Source organism: Somniosus microcephalus, chromosome 14 (genome assembly GCF_052327205.1).
Source record: "Somniosus microcephalus isolate GS21.2 chromosome 14, FLI_Smic_1.0, whole genome shotgun sequence".
Taxonomy (NCBI): domain Eukaryota; kingdom Metazoa; phylum Chordata; class Chondrichthyes; order Squaliformes; family Somniosidae; genus Somniosus; species Somniosus microcephalus.
The window spans coordinates 11,401,951-11,427,064 of NC_141000.1; the positions used below are offsets into that span (position 1 = coordinate 11,401,951).

The window sequence follows — 25,114 nt, forward strand, 5'->3', positions numbered from 1 at the left end:
GTTCCGCCGCCTTCAGGGATCTGTGTACTTGCACACCCAGATCCCTCTGACCCTCCGTCTTGCCTAGGGTCTTACCATTCATTGTGTATTCCCTTGCCTTGTTAGTCCCCCCAAAGTGCATCACCTCGCACTTTTCCGGGTTAAATTCCATTTGCCACTGTTCCGCCCATCTGACCAACCCATCTATATCGTCCTGCAGACTGAGGCTACCCTCCTCGCTATTTACCACCCTACCAATTTTTGTATCATCCGCGAACTTACTGATCATACCTTTTACATTCATATCCAAGTCATTAATGTAGACCACAAACAGCAAGGGACCCAGCACCGATCCCTGTGGTACCCCACTGGCCACAGGCTTCCAGTCACAAAAACAACCTTCGACCATCACCCTCTGCCTTCTGCCACTAAGCCAGTTTTGTATCCAATGTGCCAAGGCACCCTGGATTCCATGGGCTCTTACCTTCTTGACCAGTCTCCCGTGCGGGACTTTATCGAAGGCCTTACTGAAATCCATGTATACCACATCCACTGCGTTACCCTCATCCACACACCTAGTCACCCCCTCAAAAAATTCAATCAAATTAGTCAGACATGATCTTCCCTTGACAAAGCCATGTTGACTATCCCTGATTAATCCTTGCCTCTCCAAGTGGAGACTAATTTTGTCCCTCAGAATTTTTTCCAATAATTTTCCTACCACTGATGTTAGGCTCACTGGCCTGTAGTTCCCCGGTTTTTCCCTACTTCCCTTCTTGAATAATGGTACTACATTAGCGGTTCTCCAGTCCTCTGGCACATCCCCTGTGGCCAGAGAGGTCCTGAATATATGTGTTAGAGCCCCCGCAATCTCTTCCTTTGCCTCACACAGCAGCCTGGGATACATTTCGTCCGGGCCTGGGGATTTATCCATTTTTAGGCCTGCTAAAACCGCCAATACCTCCTCCCTCTCGATGTTAATATGTTCGAGCATATCACAGTCCCCCCGCCCTATTTCTATGTCTACATCGTCCTTCTCCATAGTGAAAACAGATGCAAAAAATTCATTTAGAACCCCTCCTACATCTTCCGGCTCCACACACAGATTGCCACTTTTGTCCCTAATGGGCCCTATTTTTTCCCTAGTTATCCTCTTACCCTTAATATACTTATAAAACATCTTAGGATTTTCCTTTATTTTGCTCGCCAGTGTTATTTCATGGCCCCTCCTTGATCTCCTAATTTCTTTTTTAAGTATCCCCCTGCACTTTTTGTACTCCTCTCGGGCTTCCTCCGTCTTTAGCCTTTTGTATCTGCCAAAAGCCCTCCTTTTTTTCCTAATCCATTCTCGTATATCCCCTGACATCCAAGGTTCCCTGTGGTTTTTGGAACCACCCTTGACCTTTACGGGAACATGTCCTTCTAGGTGGTAGAGGTTGTGGGTTTGGGAGGTGCTGTCGAAGAAGCCTTTGCTGCAATATATCTTGTAGATGGTACACACTGCAGCCACGGTGCGCCAGTGGTGGAAGGAGTGAATGTTTAAGGCGGTGGATGGGGTGCCGATCAAGCGGGTTGCTTTGTCCTGGGTGGTGTCGAGCTTCTTGAGTGTTGTTGGAGCTGCATTCATCCAGGCAAGTGGAGAGTATTCCATCACACTCCTGACTTGTGCCTTGTAGATGGTGGAAAGGCATTGGGGAGTCAGGAGGTGAGTCACTTGCCACAGAATACCCAGCCTCTGACCTGCTCTTGTAGCCACAGTATTTATGTGGCTGGTCCAGTTCAGTTTCTGGTCAATGGTGATCCCCAGGATGTTGATGGTGAGGGATTACATAATAAGAACATAAGAACATAAGAAGTAGGAGCAGGAGTAGGCCATACGGCCCCTCGGGCCTGCTCCGCCATTCAATAGGATCATGGCTGATCCGAACTTAGACTCACGTCCACTTCCCTGCTCTCTCCCCGTAACTCCTAATTCCCTTATCAGCTAGGAAACTGTCTATCTCCGTTTTAAATTTATTTAATGTCGCAGCTTCCACAACTCTCTGAGGTAGTAAATTCCATAGATTTACTACCCTCTGAGTGAAGAAGTTTCTCCTCATCTCAGTTTTGAAAGGGCAGTCCCTTATTCTAAGATTATGCCCCCTAGTTCTAGTCTCACCCATCAGTGGAAACATCCTCACCGCATCCACCCGATCAAGCCCCCTCACAATCTTATATGTGATTAGACGATGGTAATGCCATTGAATGTCAAGGGGAGGTGGTTAAACTCTCTTGTTGGAGATGGTCATTGCCTGGCACTTGTGTGGTGCGAATGTTACTTGCCACTTATCAGCCCAAATCTGGATATTCAGGTATTGCTGCATGCGGGCATGGACCGCTTCATTATTTGAAGAATTGCAAATGGAACTAAACACTGTGCAGTCCTCAGCAAACATCCCCACTTCTGACCTTATGATTGATGGAAGGTCATTAATGAAGCAGCTGAAGATGGTTGGGCCGAGGATACTGCCCTGAGGAACTCCTGCAGCGATGTCCTGGGGCTGAGATGATTGGTCTCTAACAACCACAACCACCTTCCTTTGTGCTAGGTATGACTCCAGCCAGTGGAGCATTTTCCCCCTGAGCCCCATTGACTTCAGTTTTACTAGGGCTCCTAGGTGCCACACTCGGTCAAATGATGCCTTGATGTGAAGAGCAGTCACTCTCACCTCACCTCTGGAATTCAGTTCTCTTGTTCATGTTTGGACCAAGGCTGTAATGAGGTCGGGAGCTGAGTGGTCCTGGCGGAACCCAAACTGGGCATCGGTGCGCAGGTTATTGGTAAGTAAGTGCCGCTTGATAGCACTGTTGACGACACCTTCCAACACTCTGCTGATGATTGAGATTAGACTGATGGGGCTGTAATTGGCCAGATTGGATTTACTCTGCTTTTTGTGGCCAGGACATACCTGGGCAATTTTTCACTTTGTCGGGTAAATGCCAGTGTCGTAGTTGTACTGGAACAGCTTGGCTAGAGGCGCGGCTAGTTCTGGAGCACAAGTCTTCAGCACTATAGCCGGGATGTTGTCGGGGCCCATAGCCTTTGCTGTATCCAGTGCGCTCAGCCCTTTCTTGATATCACGTGGAGTGAATCGAATTGGGTGAAGACTAGCATCTGTGATGGTGGAGACCTCAGGAGGAGGCCGAGATGGATCATCCACTCGGCATTTCTGGCTGGAGATGGTCGCAAACGCTTCAGCCTTGTCTTTTGTACTCACGTGCTGGGCTCCGCCATCATTGAGTATGGGGATATTCATGGCACCTCCTCCCGTTAGTTGTTTAATTTTCCACCACCGTTCGCCACTGGATGTGGCAGAGCTTTGATCTGATCCGTTGATTGTGGGATCGCTTAGCTGCGACTATAGCATGCTGCTTCTGCTGTTTAGCATGCATGTAGTCCTGTGTTGTAGCTTCACCAGGTTGGCACCTCATTTTTCCAGGTACACTTGGTGCTGCTCCTGCTATGCTCTTCTACACTCTGCATTGAACCAGGTATGGTCACCTGGCTTGATGGTAATGGTAGAGTGAGGTTTATGCCGGGGCCATGAGATTATAGATTGCGGCAGAATACAGTTCTGCTGCTGCTGATGGCCCACAGCGCCTCATGGATGCCCAGTTTTGAGCTGCTAGATCTGTTCTGAATCTATCCCATTTAGCACAGTGGTAGTGCCACACAACACGATGGAGGGTGTCCTCAGTGTGAAGATGGGATTTCGTCTCCACAAGGACTGTGCGGTGGTCACTCCTACCAATACTGTCATGGACAGATGCATCTGTGACAGGTAGATTGGTAGGGACGAGGTCAAGTAGGTTTTTCCCTCATGTTGGTTCTCTCACCACCTGCTGCAAGTCCAGACTGGCAGTTACGTCCTTCAGGACTCGGCCAGCTTGGTCAGTAGCGGTGCTACCGAGCCACTCTTGGTGATGGACATTGACGTCCCCCACCCAGAGTACATTCTGTGCCCTTGCTACCCTCAGTGCTTCTTCTAAGTGGTGTTCAACATGAGGTGCACTAATTCATCAGCTGATGGAGGGCGGTAGGTGGTAATCAGCAGGAGGTTTCCTTGTCCATATTTGACCTGATGCCATGAGACTTCATGGGGTCCGGAGTCAATGTTGAGGACTCCCAGGGCCACTCCTTCCCGACTGTATACCACTGTGCCACCACCTCTGGTGGGTCTGTCCTGTCGGTGGGGCAGGACATACCCAGAGATGGTGAGGGAGGAGTCTGGGACATTGACTGAAAGGTATGATTCTGTGAGTATGACTATGTCAAGCTGTTGCTTGACTACTCTGTGGGACAGCTCTCCCAATTTAGGCACAAGTTCCCCAGATGTTAGTGAGGAGGACTTTGCAGGGTCGGCTGGGCTCGATGTGCCTTTGCCTTGTCTGAATCCGATGCCTAGGTCGATGCCAGATGGTCCATCCGGTTTTATTATTCTTATACCTTTTTGTAACAGTTTGATACAACTGAGTGGCTTGTTCGGCCATTTCAGAGGGCAGTTAAGAGTCAATCACATTGCTGTAGGTCTGGACAGAAGAATTATTTGCCTTCATTTCAACAAAATTTATCGTGAGCAAAATTGTTTTGTATTGATCAATGAAATGGCTCCATAGTATACAAAATATTATGGGGGTGAGGAACCTGTAATATTACAGACTGTCACAGGGTGCTTTATATTTCCAGGTTTCTAACATCATAATCGGCCACAATGCTCTTTGTCCTATGTCACACTACCCGGGGATCCTCAGTCACATCATATCCACTGCCTAATGGTAGCTGAAATAGTCAGATTCAATCCTGAATAAATATATTATTTGGAGTTGAATTAATTCCACCATCTTGAATAGTTTGTAAATCACTCCCAAGCATATTGTCTTGCATTGATGTAGGTATTCTTTCGTAATATGAAATAGGAATACAACCTACAGCACTAGCGAACATTTCCACTGCTCTTGTCTGCCTGTGTTAACTAAAAGTGATTATTTTGGAATTTTTTATAGTGCCACTAAATGCCTCCAAAGAATACCGTGGTTTCTGAAACTAGTCGCACTTCTATCTGGATTGGATTCTTGAGGTTAAAGCGTACCTGAGTGAACAGAAGGGACTATTCAAGGCAAACTTCATTGGTACAGGAAACTCTCGATTTACCGGCACCTAAATAACCGGAAATCTCTGTTAACCGGCAAAATTCAGGAGTAGGTTCAGGTCATTTTTACTTCATATTAGTGGCCGTTCCTGGATCTGTGGCTGTGTAACTGGGGTTCCTGCACCTGTTGCTAAGCAACAGGGATGCCTGGGTCTTGTGGCCGGGGTTCCTGCACCTGCTGCTAGGCAACAGGGAAGCCTGGATTTGTTGCTGTGTACGGGGCTCTCGTACTTTTTAACTATACCTCTCTGTAATCTGGACTTTTTGATAAACCGGCACCACGCCGGTCCCGTCGGTGCTGGATAAAAAAGAGTTTCCTGTATTGAGTCAGCGGTTGTTCAAGAGAAAGTTAAAGCCGTCATTTACTTACATGGTACAGGGTGATGGTGTTGGTTTCTGGCAGCGGTGTACTCAGGGAATCCTGTCGAATAGCATCTAGGTGTACTGGTGTTGGCAGTGCATAATGGCTGATGGGATGGTTAGGACTGCTTAACTTGTCACTCTTCTTTCTGGATCTTTTGCCCGTGTCTCTTTTAACTAAATACTCCTCTTGAATGATGGGGATCTTATCATCACTCATGTACCTCATCAGTGAACTTTCTATGTTTAACAGAAATAATGCATAATAAGCAACCTTGTAAAGAGCAATAAGCTTGTACATGAAAAGGCTGTGTTAAAAAAAAGAACTGCACTATAAAACATTTATCTGCTACAGTGCTTATTTTCTCAATATAAAGCCATAAAAAGTGCCATGATGTTTCAACAGCTGTTCTCAGTGGTGGAACTACCAGAGATTATTGTCTACTCTACACTTCAAAAAATCAGGTAACAAGTCTGTGTTCCCCCTTTCCCTGGAGAACTACTGCAGTTTCTTGGGGCAAAAATACAGTTGATGCAAAAGATTTGCAATTTCCCCTCAGTGGTGAGCATATTTAAATCTTCACAGGCTTGCCAAACATGTTCTAAGCAGTCACCTCGACATTCGGCAGGCGGAGGAGGAGGAGGAGGGTGGTGGGGGTGGGCGATGATCATAACTCTACCCAAGATTCATGTTCACGTTTTAACTACACAGCTAGAGTTTCATCCTGCTGAGGCCAGACGCCAGGCTGTAGCCCTGGCGTCTCTGACCTGGAATGGTGACGAAGTGATACGCCGGCAGATTTTGCCCGGCCTTCTCTCTGCTGAGAATAGCGCTGGACATGAAAGGGAAAAGGTCTGTTGGAAGTCAGGGGCAGTATCTGCGCTGCTTTCCTCAGGAGCAGCTCGAAACTGCCAGAACTCAGGAGACTGTAGGAAATCAGAAACCGGATAAGAGCAATTTTTAAAAAAAGGTCTCGGCAGTTGGAAAATTAGGCTACTTCAGTCAGCAGTACTGCTCCCAACTACCATAACTGTGGGAAACTATACCCATGATTACGTTCCGCTGAGTAGCTATCCCATCTTCAGTACTACTTGGTAGAACATGGGTTGCCCTCTGTGAGCGCTCACACTGTTGGTTCCAGAACTGAAACAAGGTTGGTTGCAGGCTTGCTGAACAGAGGTGAGATATCTCCATTAGGGAAGGAGGGAGTGAAGAAAAGAATAATGTAAATAAGCCATGAGTGCAATTACCTACATCTCCAAATTGTAAATTATAGCAGACTGGCAAATGTGTTTTCAAATGTTCATTACAGGAAACTTTGTGATATCCGGCACCGACGGGACCGAGCTGTTGCCGTTAGATCAAAACTGCCGGACATGTTGAAACATACGGAGATTTTCAGCTCCGTGTGAATCAATAAACCCTGTTGCTTAGCAACAGCTTCAAAACAGTCGGCTGCAGCTTAAAAGCGTCTCTAGCTGAAGCTGTTGCTTAGCTACAGACCTTGCAGAGCCTGACTGGGGAAAAAAAAAGCAACGAGAAGTAAAAAAACTTACAGGAAACGGCTCCTGAATTTTGCCGGTAGATAGAACTTTCCGGACTTTTAACCTCCGGATAAACCAAAGTTTCCTGTATTAAAAGGGAAGGTAAGTTCCTCGGGAGTTCTTTTTGTTCCACTTAATCACCCATTTTTTAAAGAGTAAAAATTACTTGCAACAGAATTTTCTTTGAGGTTTTTGTGTATTTTGAACAAGTCTGAGCCAATTCTGAGTTGCAAGGGCTCTAAAGACACCAAGACATGGCTTTTCTTCTGCTATCCCACCCTAAATCAGGTGGCAACAACAGGAAAATGGGGTAATGAGGCCCACTGCCACCTCCCTGCCCCAACCTGGATTTTCCCCCATTTGGCTGGCTGCTGGACATTCTATCCTACCCACCACACATAAATTATGACAAGAGGTGGGGGCCAGCAAGCCGCCCCATTTCCCTGCCTTCCTCCATTCCCTACCTAACAGTATTGTGGGAGCACCTTCCACCACATGGACTGCATCGTTTCAAGAAGAACCTTCTCAAGGACAACTAGGGTTGGGCAATAAGATGCAGGCCTTGCCAGCAATGCCCATATCTCAGGAGAGGGGAGGCGGTAATCCCTTTTGGGGGAAGAAAGCCCTGTAGTGGCCACTTATCCCATTCATTGGGCTGCGCATCCTTACCTTTGTTGGACCCCTTCTCAGATCGAGGCCTAACATTTAAATATCCCTCTGAACTTCAGTGCCTGTGTCCCTTTAACCTTGTCCCGGCTTCTTTGGGTGCTGCAGTGATGGTCCCACTGCAGCATTCTCTAGAACCAGGGGCCACAGCCTCGGGATAAAGGGTAGGCCATTCAGGACTGGGATGAGAAGAAATTTCTTCACACAGAGGGTGGTGAATCTTTGGAATTCTCTACCCCAGAGGGCTGTGAGGGCTCAGATATTGGGTATATTCAAAACAGAAGTTGATAGATTTCTGACTAGTAAGGGCATCAAGGGATATGGCGATAGGGCCGGTGAATGGAGTTGAGGCAGAAGATCAGCCATGATCTCATTGAATGGCGGAGCAGGCTCGAAGGGCCGAATGGCCCACTCCTGCTCCTATTTCTTATGTTCTTATTGTCAGCATTTCCCTCATCAACAGCAGCCTCCAGTCTGGTAGCAGGCGGACGTTTAACCCTGACCCTCCTGGGGCAAGTGAAGGAAAGTCCAGGCACAAATTTGTAAAGTCAAAACCCGATCTTTCCTTCATCGTCACTGGGTCAAAATCCTGGAAGTCCCTACCTAACAGTATTGTGGGAGCACCGTCACCACATGGGCTGCATCGTTTCAAGAAGAACCTTCTCAAAGGCAACTAGGGTTGGGCAATTAGATGCAGGCCTTGCCAGCAATGCCCATATCTCAGGAAGAAAAATATGAGCATTTGAAAAGACCATCAGACCCACAAGGCTCACTCTATTCATTAAATAAGGCAACCTAATGCACCAGTAGTCGTACTGTTAACTTCTGTGGTGAAGAAAAAAGAAATAGGAGGCCATTCGGCCCATCGAGTCCGTGCCGGCTCTCTGTAGAGCAACCCAGTCAGTCTCATTCCCCCACTCTATCCCCGTAGCCATAGAAGTTTATTTCCCTCAAGTGCCTATCCAGTCTCCCCTTGAAAACATTGAGTGTCTCCGCTTCCACCACTTCCATCGGCAGCGAATTCCAGGTCCTCACCACTCGCTGCGTAAACATTTTTTTCTCACATCCCCCCTGTATCTCTTGCCCAAAACCTTAAATGTGTGTCCCCTAGTCCTTGTACCATCAACTAGTGGGAACAGCCTTTCCCCGTCTAGCCTATCCAAACCGTCATAATCTTGTACACCTCTATCAAATCACCCCTCAACCTCCTTTGCTCTAATGAAAACAAATCCAGCTTCTCCAACCTGTCCTTGTAGCTAAGATCCACCATTCCTGGAACCATTCTGGTAAATCTCCTCTGCACCCTCTCAAGGACCTTCACATCCTTCCTAAAGTGTGATGACCAGAACTGGACGCAATACTCCAGCTGTGGCCTAACCAGCGCTTTATAAAGGTTCAGCATAACTTCTCTACTTTTGTACTCAATACCTCTATTTATGAAGCCCAAGATCCCATATGCTTTGTTAACCACTCTCTCAATATGTCCTGCCACCTTCAGGGACCTATGCACATTAACTCCCAGGTCCCTCTGTCCCTGCACACTCTTTAAAACTGTGCCATTAAGTGTATATTGCCTCTCCCTGTTCCTTCTGGCAAAATGCATTACCTCACTCTTCTTTGTATTAAATTCCATCTGCCACTTGTCTGCCCATTCTGCTAGCCTTTCTATGTCCTGTTGCAGTCGGTTGGTATCATCCTCACTGTTCGCCACACCCCCAAGTTTGGTGTCATTGGCAAATTTAGAAATTCTACTCTGTATTCCAATATCCAGGTCATTTATATATATATCAAAAAAAGCAGTGGCCCCAGCACTGACCCTTGGGGAACACCACTGTCTACCATCCTCCAGTCTGAAAAACAGCCATTTACCACAACTCGCTGTTTTCTGTCCTTAAGCCAATTCCTCATCCAAGCTGCCACTGACCCACCTATTCCATGAGCTTTAATTTTGTTAACCAGCCTTCCCCCGATTATCAAAATCCAAGACAAGACCTTGGACAATGTGGATCACTTTCCATACCTCGGGAGCCTATTGTCAGCAAAAGCCTTCCGAAAATCCATGTAGACAACATCCATTGCATTTCCTTCACCAATCTGTTATGATGCAACACAATCCTCCCTGTTACTTCATCAAAAAATTCAATTAGATTAGTCAAACATGATCTGCCTTTTACAAATCTGTGTTGGCTCTCCTTAATTAGCTTAAACCACTCCAAATGGCCGTTAATTTTTTCCTTGATTATTGTTTCTAAAACTTTACCCACCACTGATGGTAAACTGACCAGCCTGCAGTTACTAGAATTGTCCTTACGCCCTTTCTTGGTGTCACAATTGCCACTTTCCAATCCTCAGGCACCTCGCCCGCATCTAGGGAAGATTGGAAAATTATGGCAAGCCCTTCCGTTATCTCCTCCCCCAATTCCCTTAGCAACCTGGGATGCAAGCCATCTGGGCCAGGCAACTTGTGCACTCTAAGCATACCCAGCCTTTCTAGTACATCCTGTCTATCAATATTCACCCCTTCCATTGCTTCTACCTTTTCCACTTCTACTGATATTTTGTCTGCATCCACCTCCTTAGTAAACACAGATACAAAGTATTGATTGAGTATTCTAGCCTTGCCCTGCGCCTCTAAGTATATATCACCTTTTTTGTCCCTAATAGGCCCCACCCAGCCTCTTACTACCCGCATACTTTTTACATGCCGGTAGAAGATTTTTGGGTTCCCTTTTATGTTAACCATCCTTTGCATGAAGAAGTTAGATCTCAAGCACATGTGGCTAGTGCATGAATATGTTTAAACCAACAGGAATTTGTAAGAACTCCAGAGAATGCAGATGCATCATCACCTCTACATTAGTGGGGACTGGTACGTACAAGAGCATGGGCCTTACACTAAACATCCGTAAGACAAAGGTCCTCTACCAACCTGCCCCTGCCACATAGTACTGCCCCCCGATTATCAAAATCCAAGACAAGACCTTGGACAACGTGGACCACTTTCCATACCTCGGGAGCCTACTGTCAGCAAAGGCAGACGTCGATGACGAAGTCCAACACCGCCTTCAGTGTGCCAGTGCAGCCTTCGGTCGCCTGAGGAAGAGAGTGTTTGAAGACCAGGACCTCAAACCCGGCACTAAGCTCATGGTCTACAGAGCAGCAGTGATACCCGCCCTGCTGTATGCCTCAGAGACATGGACCATGTACAGCAGGCACCTCAAAGCACTGGAGAGATACCACCAATGCTGCCTCCGCAAGATCCTGCAAATCCATTGGCAGGATAGGCGCACCAACGTCAGTGTTCTTGCTCAGGCCAAGCATCAAAGCTTTGACCACGCTCAATCAGCTCTGATGGACGGGTCACATTGTCCGCCTGCCCGATACGAGACTCCCAAAACAAGCGCTCTACTCGGAGCTCCGGCATGGCAAGAGAGCCCCAGGTGGGCAGAGGAAACGCTTCCAGGACACCCATCAAAGCCTCCTTGAAAAAGTGTAACATCCCCACCGACACCTGGGAATCCCTGGCCCAAGACCGCACAAAGTGGAGGAGAAGCATCCGGGAAGGCGCCGAACACCTCGAGTCTCTTCGCCGGGAGCAAGCGTAAGCCAAGCGCAAGCAGCGCAAGGAGCACAGCACGTCAACCCAAGCACCCCACCCACCCGCCCCTTCAACCACCGTCTGCCCCACCTGTGACAGAGACTGTAGGTCCCGCATTGGACACATCAGTCACCTGAGAACTCATTTTTAATGTGGAAGCAAGTCATCCTCGGTTCCGAGGGACTGCCTGAAAAGGAGTGGGGACTGGACACAGCTGTGTTGCTGGAAAGATATACGCAAACACCCCAGGAGCACATCCATCCCACAATCTTATCTCAGCAGAGAAACAAAAAAGGCAAGTTCAGATTTGAAAAGTAAAACTAATAGGAAATAATACATAAAATCAAAGTTAAATAAAATAAGAAATATAAAAATTAAAAGTGAATAAAAAAGGGGAAGATAGAATAAGGAAATGCAAAATGATAGGCAGAGCATAAGTGAAGTTTTAAACTTTTTATTTATAATTGCTTTGAAAGTGTATATGTTATTACAGGAATAAACAGTAATAAAGGGATTGCTATTGGGACCACTGCTCTTTTTGATATATATTAATGACCTGGACTTGGGTATATAGGCCATCATTTCGAAGTTTGCGGCTGACACGAAAATGTAGGAAACAATGAGGAGGATAGTAACAGACTTCAGGAGGACATAGACAGACTGGTGAAATGGCAGACACATGGCCGATGGAATTTAATGCAGATAAGTGCGAAATTATACATGTTGGTAGGAAGAATGAGGAGAGGCAATATAAACTAAATGGTACAATATTAAAGGGGGTGCAGGAGCAGAGATACCTGGGGGTGTATGTACACTAATCTTTGAAGGTGGCAGGACAAGTTGAGAAGGCTGTTAAGAAAGCGTGTGGGATCCCGGGCTTTATTAATAGAGGCATAGAGCTGGATTTTAACTCAGATGGAGGCTGTTGTTGTGTTATCCAAATTTCGTGTTTCCCACACGAATCTAAATGGACGTGGGAGATTGATGCAATTTTAACTCAATTGGCCAATTGATTTCCAACGTGTGGGAGGCCTTTGCAAAGGGGTTTTTCATGACTGAAAGTCCCCTCCGATGACGTCATCATTGCTGCTGCATTTAAGGTCCACAGCAAGCCTTGCTTCTTCTGCAGGCTTCCAAGCTTTCTTCATTTGGTGTCAGAGGGACCTGCAGGAAAGATGACAAGCGGGAGGGCAAGATCAGCTCCTCGCTTCGACGAGGCGGCACTGCAGGCATTGGTGGATGGGGCTAGGGCCAACAGGGAGGTCCTGTTCCCTTCATCAGGGAGGAAGAGGCCTCCCACTCAGACCAAGGCAGTGTGGATGCAGGTGGCTGAGGAGGTCAACTCCTTGGGAGTCACCCGCAGAACCTGGATACAGTGCAGGAAAAGATTTCATGACCTTCAGCGCACTGGAAAAGTGAGTATGAATTTCCCGTCACCCTCAATCTGATCCCCATTGCCTTTCATCACCAGCACTCAGCTTTAGCAGTCTCTTCCTCCACATCCCACTTGACACTGACATCCATGCACCCTTACCCATTCCCTCTCTCTCTATGCTCACATTCACATAACTATTCCACCATGCAGCCCTCACACTCCCTATCATTCTGATGCTTTGAACACAACTGACAACACACAGGGAGGGCCCTTGGTCTTGCAACCTCACTCCATCTTTGTCTCCTTTTAAGTATCTATGCTGTGCAATCTCTACATTCACTCCTTCATTCTCATTCAACCTCCACTTGTCTCCCTCATTGCAGGAAAAGAGAGCTCACAACAAAAGAGAGCGAGCCAGGACAGGAGGAGGGACAGCCTCAATAGCCCACCTGACCCCCTGGGAGGAAGCTGTCCTGGAAATCATGGGCATTGAGGATGATTCGCGCGTGGGGGACAGACAGACGGGTGTAACACAGCAAGCTGGTGACAGAAAAGTTTCCCATCTCTCTCTTTGACATTGCATGAGTCGCTGATAATGATTGTGAAGCTGTAACAGATGGACTTATGAGCATCTGCAAAAAGCTATGTGCATGTAGCCTTTGCATCACATCTCTGACTCTTTCCTTTACTCCCCCACAGGACCATCACAAGCATCCGTCCCCGCTAGCCAGGAAGAAGAGGCTAAGCAGCCAGACTCCTCAGAGGAAGCTGCAACCTCTGAGGTCGCAGCATCAGCAGAATTCAGCACACCCAGCACCAGCGCAGACTCTCACACCTCGGTGGGACCTTCGGGGCATAGAGTAGTGTTGTCACCTGGTGTATCACAGCTCACAAGTGAGCAGCAGCAGATTGTGGAGACAGGGACAGCAGTGGAGAGTCCTAGTCGGAGGGCGCAGGACTCTGCCAGCTCGGCTCAGCAGCATGTCGACCCTCTGCCTCTGGGTTCATCCATAAGATCAGAGGTGATGGAACTCCAGGCACAGATGCAGGAGTCTCTGGCAGGTTTTGTCTCTAGGGTTGCTGCAAGTGTGGAGCGAATGGAGGAGTCCATAGCGAGCATGAGCAGAGCCTTTGTGGAGTCATTGGTGCATGAACGCATCAACACGGAAAGGATGGCTACCTCCGTGGAAACGATTGCTACCTCTGTGGTAAGGCTGGCTACGGTAGAGGAGAGGATGGTTACACCATGGAGGAGCTTAGTCGCCAAGGTATGGAAAACATGGTCATTGTTCAGAATAGAATGACATCTCTTGAGGAGCGATGGGCATCTATTGAACAGAGAAACCAGACCTTCATGGAAGTCCTTCTGAGTAGGACTGCCATTGCAGATACGGGTCCCCATGGCCCCCCTGATGTGCAGCAAGGTGCTCTGCAGCCACTTGCAGGTGAGGAGGGGGACCTGACCCATCAGAGGGAAGTTGGTGGCATACCTCAAGGAAGTGGGGGTTCCTCTCCAAGCGCTCACATTTCCATGCCACTGCAGAGCCCTCGGTCAGAGCCCCACCGGTGTCCACACCCAAATGCAATAGACATCTCAACCCCTGCACATCCACAGGAGCAGCAGACTGTTGACGAGCCCTCACAGGCTCACAACCCCAGAGGATGCCCGCCAAAGGTGTCGAGACAGGAGCAGCAGGAAAGTGAGCAAGGGGCCTCCACATCTGCTGAAGCCACAGGGGAAGCACTACGTAGGAGCACGCGTAAGAGGAAGATAAAGCACAAGTAGTCACAAGGGTAGTCACTTGAGTGGAATTTTGTGTTTAGTGTAAAAATGCCATCACGTCGTAATTGTACATAAAAATTCTGATGGCAAATGTTGCAGTTGTGGCGTCTGTCATTTCGCTATTGGGACTTCCACATTGAGGCCTTAGGAATACTTGCAACTGTCAGTATGGTGGTCAGAGTGCTAGGAATCCTCTGGTTCTTGGACATTGTCAATGCTCTGGTAAGAAGCTGCGAGGCAAAAGTGTTTGATTGACTAGGCTAGGCAAATCTGGCCAGGATGAGTGCGTTCCTTGCATCCCGGGCAGCAATGTTCTCGCGTAATGCTGCCGCTGGTAAATGGGCCTCTGCAGGATGTTCGTTTTCATCTCCCTCCTCCTCATCTGAGGAGGATATGTGAGGAGCCACTTGGTCCTCAGCAATCTGCAAGCCACGACGCTGTGCCATGTTGTGAAGTGCACAGCAAACCATGACGATTCTGGAGGCCCTGGCTGCTGAGTACTGCAGGGCTCCACCTGATCTATCCAGGCATCTGAAGCGCATCTTCAGCAAACCGATGGTTTGTTCGATAATGGAACTGGTGGAAATGTGGCTGGAGTTGTAGCGCTCCTCAGCTTCGTTGGCTGGCCTCCTCAACGACGTCATTAGCCACGTCCTCAGGGGATAGCCCTTGTCCCCAAGTAGCCATCCGTTAAGTTGGTCTGGCAAACTCAATAGCGGAGGCACACTAGACTGGCGCAGTATGAAGGAGTCATGGCAACTGCCAGGGTACATGGCACAAACATGCAAAATTTCCTTCTAGTGGTTACACACCAGCTGAACGTTGAGGGAGTGGAAGCCCTTGCGGTTGACAAAAATACTTGGATTGTGATGGGGTTCCCTAAGGGCCACATGTGTGCAGTCAACGACGCCCTGCACCCTTGGAAAGCCTGCCAGATGAGCTAATCCAACCGCTCGCGGCGTGACACTTGCTCGATCCTTGGTGAAATGGATGTGATTGTGCGCGAGGGCAAAGAGGGCATCGGTTACCTGCGTGATGCAAGTGTGTGCGGCCGCCTGGGAGATGCCGCTGATGTCTGCTGCTGATCCCTGGAATGAGCCTGAGGCAAAAAATTTGAGAGCGGTGGTGACTTTGACGGCCACTGGTAATGCTTGTCCACCTGGTCCTCTGGGCTGCAGGTCTTGCTGTAGCATTGCGCAGATGTCACCCACTACCTCTCGCGAAAGTCGGAGCCGCCTTTGGCACTGCTGCTCAGACATGTTGAGGTAGCCAATCCTGCATCTGTAGACCCTGTTTGCGGGGTATCTCCTGCGCCGACGGGCTTCCAGGCGCTGGCCCCTTCTGGCCTGTCCAGCTTCAGGTGAGTGAGCAGCAGCCTGGCGCTCCTGCTGCTGCTGCTGTTGCTGGTGCTGCTGTTGCTCCTGGTTCTGCTGCTGCCGCAGCTGGTGCTTGAGCTCCTCTAATGCCCAGATGGGAAGGAAATAAATGGCTCCCATGCTTCTGGTATATGCCTCCGTTGAGGAAGTGCTGAGTGAAGGTGGTGAGAAGGGTTTCCCAGGAGGCCACACTGGAAATGGGTGTGAGGCTCCAAACTTCCACAGGTGCGGTTAAGCCTGGTAAAAGTTGCCCCAGACCGGAGACCACTAAGTCCTGCCACCTGCAAATGATGGATGATCAAATCTCCTCTTTAATGGTTGACCTGCAGTTGATAGTCAGCAATCCAATAGTGCTCCCGCCAGGTTTCACATTCGTGATTCCCACCAGGCGTTTTTTACGTGGGAAAAGGGTTAAATTTGCAAGGGCCTGTTAAAATAGGATTATAGAGGCCATTTAGTGGTAATTAAGGGCCTTAAAGACCAGTCCCGCCTGTTGGATGCAGGATGGAGTCCATCAGACACGCTTGAGTTAAAATTGCTCGGAGTCGGGAACCAGACGTGGGGGGGTCCCGCCCGCCAGTTTTTGCGATTTTAACTCCCCGCACGCCTCCAAGCCCGACTCCATGGCTCAATGAAAATCGAGCCCATAGAGTACAAAAGAAAGGACGTTTTGCTAAAGCTTTATAAAACACTGGTTAGGCCTCAGCTAGAGTATTGCGTTCAAGTTCTGTGCCCTGTCACACTGATGCCTTCTTTCCACAGGTGAAGTGATGGATGCGTCAACACTTACTTGATGCACCTGTGGACAGCTGACTGACTGATTTGGCATATGTCATCGATGGTGGCTTGGAAGATCCTATGGTGTAAATGTAGTAGTGATCTTCCTCCCCATGGAAAGAGTCATCTCCAAGTTGCAAGTTATTTGACGGTCTGCTTTCAGGAGACAAAATAGTTACGTGGCAATTCCTTGGTAAAATGGAGGTGCCAAAGCAAGGTCTCCTCCGAGAAGTCTAGGAAGGACAATCTAGGCCAGTAAACGAGGGTCCTGTGGTACTGATGACTGTGTATGTAAAAACACATGGATTTGCTGTCCCCTCATGAACATATCAACTAAACTGTGAGATGCTACAGGAGACCTCCCTCAAAGAAATTTCTCATTCTCAACACTTTGCTGCAAGTTCGATATTGCAAGCAACAAACACTGTAGAAATGTATTGGGGGAGGGAGGGGAAATCTTACAATGTAAAAAAATGGTGCCCTCTACAGTAACAGGAACTAACAAACACAGGGATCAAAATGCAAATAAACATCAATGCTTCTTCAAAATAAATTACAGGTTTTTTGTAGCAACTTTTCCAACTCAGTATCAGCGTTTGGAAAAAAGAATCCAACTTCAGCAGGCCAGTGGATCAGTCAGGCATCCATTTTGTGAGAGGAATAGTAAGCGCTGGAGGCGGCACTCACCCCAAGAATGTTAAGTTCGACATGGGACCTGACTTTACCATTAAGATGAAGGGCTGGATTTTGTCAGCCCCGAGGAGGCGGGTATGGAGGTGGGACTGCCGGTAAAGTTGCAGAATCCGTGCCCTTTTGCCAGGAGGCGGGAAGCCGTCCTGCCCCGGGTCCCATCTCCTCGAGGCGGGAAAGGGAGTAAATCCTTTTAACTGCCTGTTAACAGGTAGTTAACAGGCAGAAAAAAGGATTAGTCCCATTTTACCTTTTCAAGTGCAGGCTTCCCGACCTCGGGGAACCCCGCCAGGGTGGAGGAGTCGAGTAGGAGGTCTGCGGGGGTCGGGGGGTTCTGAAAGTGCAATGTAGAGGTGAGTGATGGGTGCAAGTGTGGAGTGGTAAGTATGTGAGGTGAGTGTAAAGTGTTAGAAAATGTTCACTTACCTTTGTTTCTGCCTACAGCCTTCAGCCGCGGTGGTTCCGGAGTCCCGACATCTTTGTTGTAGATTTCATAGAACTGGCTGTTGGGTCCTCTGAACCAACAGTCATCTGATTTCTACAAACTAGAAAGGTTTGATGAGTTTGAACACAAGGGCTCATCAAACTACACAGAAAGTCAGTGTTTGACAGCTTCACAGAGCTGTCAAACGTCGACATTTCTTCTTTCAAGAAGTCTTGACAGATGACGTTGACGTGCTCTGTCACTGACTTCCCCCCTAATTGGCCTGCTGAGCTTGCTGGGCGGGCTTAACAAGGTCAATCAGGGGAAAATCCCGCTGGCTGGCCAGAGGCAGATGGAGGCGGGACTGAGACCCGACAAGCAGCAGACCCGCCTCCAGCACGTCTCCATTCACGAAATCCAGCCCGAAGCTTCTGCTGCTCACCAGCGCAGGCTCCATTTGCCTGAACATTTTCTTTGCTGCAAAATGAGGTGCGCTGTGAATCGAGTAAGGATATGACATACAAACCTTGTAAAATCAACGCTTATATGTCATATTTTACACTGCTCCAGGCAACATGTAATTCCCACATACTTAACTCCTTCACTGGACTTTGAAATTGGAAGAAGTTTAAATATCTAGTTATAGCAAGTCTTAAAAGGCATCCATTTAGAACTAGTCCTATTAATCTGAAATCTTAATAGTACACAGAAAGAAATAAATTTGTTCTCAATGTGAGGTTTCAGGATCAAAATCAGGTTGAAATGCTGCTATTTACAACAGAATCTTTGTGCAGGGGTGGGTAGGGGTTAAAGTTACCCATTATCGCTCTGCTGGCAACAGGAACTCAAACAGTCTCTACCAGTTGTTCAAACTTTCGGGGGTACAGGGCAACTTGGTAGTGGCTTCTGTATAAAAGGCTACCAACTAGTGAACAGCAGCAGGATGGTCAACACCACCATGCTCACCAGCGCAGGCTCCATTTGCCTGAACATTTTCTTTGATGCAAAATGAGGTGTGCTGTGAATCGAGTAAGGATATGACATACAAATCTTGTAAAATCAACGCTTATATGTCATATTTTACTCTGCTCCAGGCAGCATATCAACATGACCAACAGTCAAGACCATCTACGGCCCAAGCACCCAAGGCCCTACCCCACTGCGGGCCAAGAACGGAGAGGTACTCATCAAGGACAGAGAGGCAGTCAGTGCCCGCTGGAAGGAGCACTTCGAAGATCTCCTTAACCGCGACTTTGTCTTCGACGCGAGTGTCCTCAACTCCATCCCACAGCATGCTACCCACCACCATCTCAGCACAACCCCAGCCTGGCATGAGGTTGAAAAGGCCATCCGACAACTGAAGAACAACAAGGCCTCAGGAGCAGATGGAATCCCCGCCGAGACACTAAAGCATGGTGGAGAAGCACTACTGGCGCGAATTCATGAACTCATTTCTCTTATCTGGAAGGAGGAGAGCATGTCAGGGGATCTCAGAGACGCCGTAATTGTGACCATCTTCAAGAAAGGTGACAAGTCTGATTGCGGTAATTACAGAGGAGTTTCCCTGCTGTCTGCCACAGGGAAAGTCATCGCAAGAATCCTCCTCAATCGCCTTCTCCCAGTGGCCGAAGAGCTCCTCCCAGAGTCGCAATGCAGATTCCGCCCACTAAGGGGCACAATGGACATGATCTTCACCACACGTCAATTACAAGAGAAATGCAGGGAACAGCACCAACCGCTGTACATGGCCTTCTTTGATCTCACAAAGGCCTTTGACACTGTCAACCATGAGGGATTATGGAGTGTCCTCCTCAAATTCAGCTGCCCTCAAAAAGTTTGTCACCGTCCTCCGCCTGCTTCACGACGACATGCAAGCCGTGATCCTGACCAACGGTTCCACCACAGACCTAATTCAGGTACGAACCGGGGTCAAATAAGGCTGTGTCATCGCACCAACGCTCTTCTCGATCTTCCTTGCTGCAATGCTCCATCTTACCCTCAGTAAGCTCCCCACTGGAGTGGAGCTAATTTACAGAACAAACGGGAAACTGTTCAACCTCCGTCACCTCCAGTCCAGATCCAAGGTCGTCTCATCTTCTGTCGTCGAATTACAGTATGCAGACGATGCTTGCGTCTGCGCTCACTCGGAGATCGAACTCCAAACCATCGTCAACACCTTCACTGAAGCGTCAAGAGCATGGGCCTTATACTAAATATCCGTAAGACAAAGGTCCTCTACCAACCTGCCCCCGCCACACAGTACTGCCCCCCGATTATCAAAATCCACGACAAGGCCTTGGACAACGTGGACCACTTTCCATACCTTGGGACCCTACTGTCAACAAGGGCAGACGTCGATGACGAAGTCCAACACCGCCTTCAGTGTGCCAGTGCAGCCTACGGTCGCCTGAGGAAGAGAGTGTTTGAAGACCAGGACCTCAAACCCGGCAATAAGCTCATGGTCTACAGAGCAGCAGTGATACCCGCCCTGCTGTATGTCTCAGAGACATGGACCATGTACAACAGTCACCTCAAAGCACTGGAGAGGTACCACCAACGCTGCCTCCGCAAGATCCTGCAAATCCATTGGCAGGATAGGCGCACCAATGTCAGTTTTCTTGCTCAGGCCAACATCCCCAGCATCGAAGCTTTGACCACGCTCAATCAGCTCCGATGGACGGGTCACATTGTCCGCATGCCCGATACGAGACTCCCAAAACAAGCGCTCTACTCGGAGCTCCGGCACGGCAAGAGAGCCCCAGGTGGGCAGAGGAAACCCTTCAAGGACACCCTCAAAGCCTCCTTGAAAAAGTGTAACATCCCCATCGACACCTGGGAAACCCTGGCCCAAGACCGCACAAAGTGGAGAAGAAGCATCCTGGAGCCGTCAGGCGGGGTTTCAGGCATGTGGGGGGGGGGCGGGGAAATCCCGAATTTGGGGGTCCTGACACCATCCTGCCCAAAACCCCGCCCCACGCAAGTTTCAGGGGCGGCGGGTACCCGCCCCGCACTGGGACCCGCCGAAACCAGGCGGGAAGGGATTAGTGCCAACAGGTAGTTAACAGGCAGTTTTTAGCCTAATCCCTATTTTGAGGGGTTTCGTGTGGGTTGAAGGAGTTGGAGGGGTCGCGATGTCGGTGCTCAGGTGAGTGATGGGTGCATGAGTGCAAAGGTAAGTGTGTTTGGTGTGTCTAAAGTGTGTAAAGAACTTTTACTTACCTGTACTTACCTTTACAGCCTTTCTTCCTGTAGCCGTCGGGAGCCCATCACTCAGCCGGCACTTAAAGCTGAATGGCTGCGATCTGTGAAAAGTGACAGCCTTCAGCTTTGAGTGCTGCTGAGAGTTCTAACTGAGTCTGCGTAGAAGGACTCATGTTAGAACTCAGACTGTCAGTGTTTCACAGCTTCAAACAGCTGTGAAACGCTGATATTTCATCTGGCAAGAAGGCTCAACAAGGTCAATCAAGGGAAAATCGCGCGGATTGGCTGGACGTCGAAGTAGGCGGGTCTAAAACTTGAAAGTTGTAGTCCCGCCTTCTTCCCGACAGCTTCAGGAAAATCGACCCCCTAGCGTCTCTTCGCCGGGAGCAAGTGGAAGCCAAGCGCAGGCAGCGCAAGGAGCGCATGTCAACCCAAGCACCCCACCCACCCGCCCCTTCAACCACCGACTGCCCCACCTGTGACAGAGACTGCAGGTCCCGCATTGGACTCATCAGTCACCTGCAAACTCATTTTTAATGTGGAAGCAAGTCATCCTCAGTTCCGAGGGACTGCCTAAGAAGAAGAAGGGGAAGACTTGTTGTAACAGATGCTCATTTCATAAAAGAATCTGTTGAACGCAATTTATAGAGTTTGTGGAACAGTCAGCTCTACTCGACCTGAACATCCAGAGAAAAAGCTATGTATGGTGTGTCTTGCCCTGTGGTGAGGGACTTGTGTTAAAATCCTTTTGATTTGGACAAACTGGATGGAAAAAAATACAACTGATTAGCCAAAACCTTACGGCCAAGATTTAGGAGAGAAAGTGAAGCAAAATTAACAAAAAAACAGAATTATTAATGAGCGAAAGATATTACTGGTGACCACTGGACTTACAGATTTTGGGTTTATTAATGAAAAAAAGGGGAGGGAAGGATACAGATGCCACTACTTTCCCCCATCACAAGTGTAAAATAAAGATGAATTGAAGTGAAATATCAGTGTGCAATAATAGCATACAACAGTACCATATATCACACTGTGATTTCACCCCAAATGAGACCAATACATTTTAGCACTTGCCAATTCAGTGGACAAGTGAATAGCGGATTGAAATTCCTCCGGCTAAACATTTGAGCAGCAAGCTCTGCCACATTCAAGATATGTAATGCAACACACTTGGAGCATTGGCAGCTTTGCAAATGATTAATATTTGCTACTAATTTCAATTCAAGTGGACATTGCGGACTCTAGCCACAACTGGACAAGAATGAGGAAATATTTCTTCAGGCTGAATTTACACCCAAGTGCTTTAAATTTGTTTTAAAAGTTATATGTATAGAGTTTACTCTCACTGTTTCAGTTGCACTGCTTCCATTAAGACCTCCCAAGGCAATGATCAAGCGGTATAGTAGTACTACCCCAACAAAATATCTAATTTTTCTAACTACTCTACAGCCGTGTACTAGCACAACTCCTAATCCTCATTCTGGTCAATGGTTTATTGGATATAATGGGGTCAATTCTAACTCACCAAAATCGGCGGTAATGGGATGCCAGCGGCCTCAAAAGGGGGTTGGTAGACTTAATGCCCCGGTAATCCCGACGCTCTGCCCGCTATCATTTTTGGGGGCCCGAGACCAATTTCTAGCCCAGTGGCCAACTTTGGGCAGCCAAAATGCATGCCTGTTTCAGGTGGTAATCCCCTTTTATTATGCAAATTAGAGTCCTATGATGCACATAGGACCCTGATTGCCATTTTAGGACAGAGCTGGTCGGAGTGTGTGCCGCGTACAGTCCGACCAGTTTCAGTGACGACAGAGCCAAAGAGGTCCTCCGGGGCCCCACAAATAATCTGGGTCACTGTTGCCCCCGGCATTCCCCTTCCCTCCGCAATGGCGAACCCCCCCTCCCCACCCGCCCGCACCCCCCCCCTCCGACCCCCAGATTTACCTGGCTACTGGCCAATATTGCACCGGCCTCAATCCGGCGAGCTGCGTCAGGATGCCCGAGCCTTCAAATGGCTCCGGCCTCTTTGTTGCCAAAAGCAGGCTGGCTCTTGGCACACTCCCCGCCGGTTGGGCTGCCCAGAAGTTAAAATCGACTCTGACGGGTAAAGCCGACATTTGCAGGCTGCACATACTGAGTGTTGTGCGACCGAGCACCCTCTGAAACTCAGAGCACATTCGTGCATGTACAAGTCTGCAATTCAACATGTAGACCTAGAAATTGGTCTCGAGCGGTGACGCAAAACATACGGTATCGGATTGGCTGCTCGTTATACGCAGCACCAGATATTTGCATCTGCTATGCTCCTGTAATACTCCAGATGTCATACTCCGTGTCACAAATACAAATTATCTTAAAAATAAGATAAAGTCAAGCGGTTCAGACCTGTAGCCTGAACGTTACAAGCATTTTAGCGGCCTCCAATTGATTTCACAAATTCACAATCAAGAACAATTACCTGGATTCCCACGGGGAGTATCTGAGCAGTGACCTCAAAGAGACAGGCCAGGTTAGCAGTTAATCTTCGCAACTGTGCTTTCAATTCAAAACTGCCCATGAGGGGAATGGCATGTGAGATCCACTGGTACACAGACAAAAAAACAAAAACTGCCCACCACTGAGTGAAAGTATTCATTTCAATCTGTACTTTGTAAGGGCCAATTTTCAACTAAAATCAGGTTCTTGGACATTGCTACACACAAAAAAAAATCACTCACCTCTTCTTCCATCTCTTTTGGGTCTGTTAGAATCTTCATAGTCTCCTACCCAGCTGTATTCCACTGGCATGGAAATAGGTCTTAGTTTGCCTAGAAACAGCAAAAAGAAAATCCCCAATCACATGTTGTATTTCAGTTTGCGCTATTATTGTTTGCTTCTTTTCATCTTTGAATTTTCAAAGCAGTCTATTAGTCATATTCTATTCAGCAGTTCTATTTTAAAAGCTGATCTTGTTAAATAGCAAGATTGAGGGAGGCAGATTGAAACTGGAACTAATCTTGAATGCACAGATTGTGGTACTCTATTCTAGCAAACTGTATGCTGTTCCATACTTAGAAGAAGCCCTTTGCTCTGCTTCTGATATTTATTATAAACCACTCTATTCAGCAGAATTTTTCAATATTGCAGAGCTTAATTCAAGTGAGCTTACACCCACTCCCCCCACCACCCCCCCGGTCAGTTTTAGATAGTTAATTTATACAAATCCTCAAGGGAAACATAACCAGATGCTGCAAACCAAATTATCAGGTTTATTTGCACCATGACTTATGAACAATTATTTTTCTTTTACACGAGGAATTAGTTATTAAGCAAATAGTAGTCAGGCAGGACCTCATTTGTAATGGGAGAGAGACAGCTTACATGAACCATGAAATTACAGGTTAATTCTTGTATTCAAACTCTACTTCAATGCTGAAATTCACTTATAATTTGAACAAATTGCAGAACCCACGGTTTTCTCTGTCTCTGTAGGTTCTAGTTCCTTAGTGTCTGTTAACCCATAAACTGTTGGCAGGTTCAGGAGAACTCCTGATTATTTCAGTGTTGCAATGGGAAATTGAAACAAGCAAGTACAGAGTATGGCTGTGCCTCTGATGTAGTCTGCTCAATGCTGGGCCTCAACTAGGCAGGGCCCTGGAGTACAGGGTGAGGGCGGGTCTATCATGAGTTGAGGCAGTTGGTAGGGTGGGCAAAAGAAGATGGGATGGGCAAGTTTGTGATTTTTTTTCCTGAGTTGTTGAATTTAAAAAAAATCCTGTTATCAATTTTATTTTCAAGGGTACATTGGGGGTAAGGAACTGCCATTACAGCTGTATGCCATAGAATTCTTTTTTGGGAGCTTGTGATTGATCATTTTTATGACTGTGAATCAATCAGAATTCAGATGAGATGGTTCTGCGTTCTGATTGGTAACTGGCAAAATGGCTCTGTGAGTTGTCTGTTGAAGAGATAGTGATCTCTGGAATCTGATTGGTTGAAGAGACAGTGATCTCTGGGATCTGATTGGTTGAAGAGACAGTGATCTCTGGAATCTGATTGGTTACAGTTTTCATATTTGATCTCTGGTTCTACAATTTAATTGGTTGAAGGCGTTCGACAAAACTACAGCCCCATAATCACATGGACACACTTTCACATAGATACAA

At 47.8% G+C, this 25,114-nt stretch overlaps 1 protein-coding gene across 1 annotated transcript in view; it reads right to left on the reverse strand.

The window, feature by feature from the left end:
* cnksr2a (connector enhancer of kinase suppressor of Ras 2a) overlaps window positions 1-25,114 on the reverse strand; it is a 775,384-nt gene that overhangs the window by 214,205 nt on the left and 536,065 nt on the right. Inside the window, exons 14-15 of the mRNA XM_086006247.1 lie at window positions 23,687-23,776; window positions 5,539-5,768 (exon numbers count right to left, since the gene is read on the reverse strand). Coding sequence (XP_085862373.1) covers window positions 5,539-5,768; window positions 23,687-23,776 — 320 coding nt within the window. The remainder of the gene's footprint in view (window positions 1-5,538; window positions 5,769-23,686; window positions 23,777-25,114) is intronic.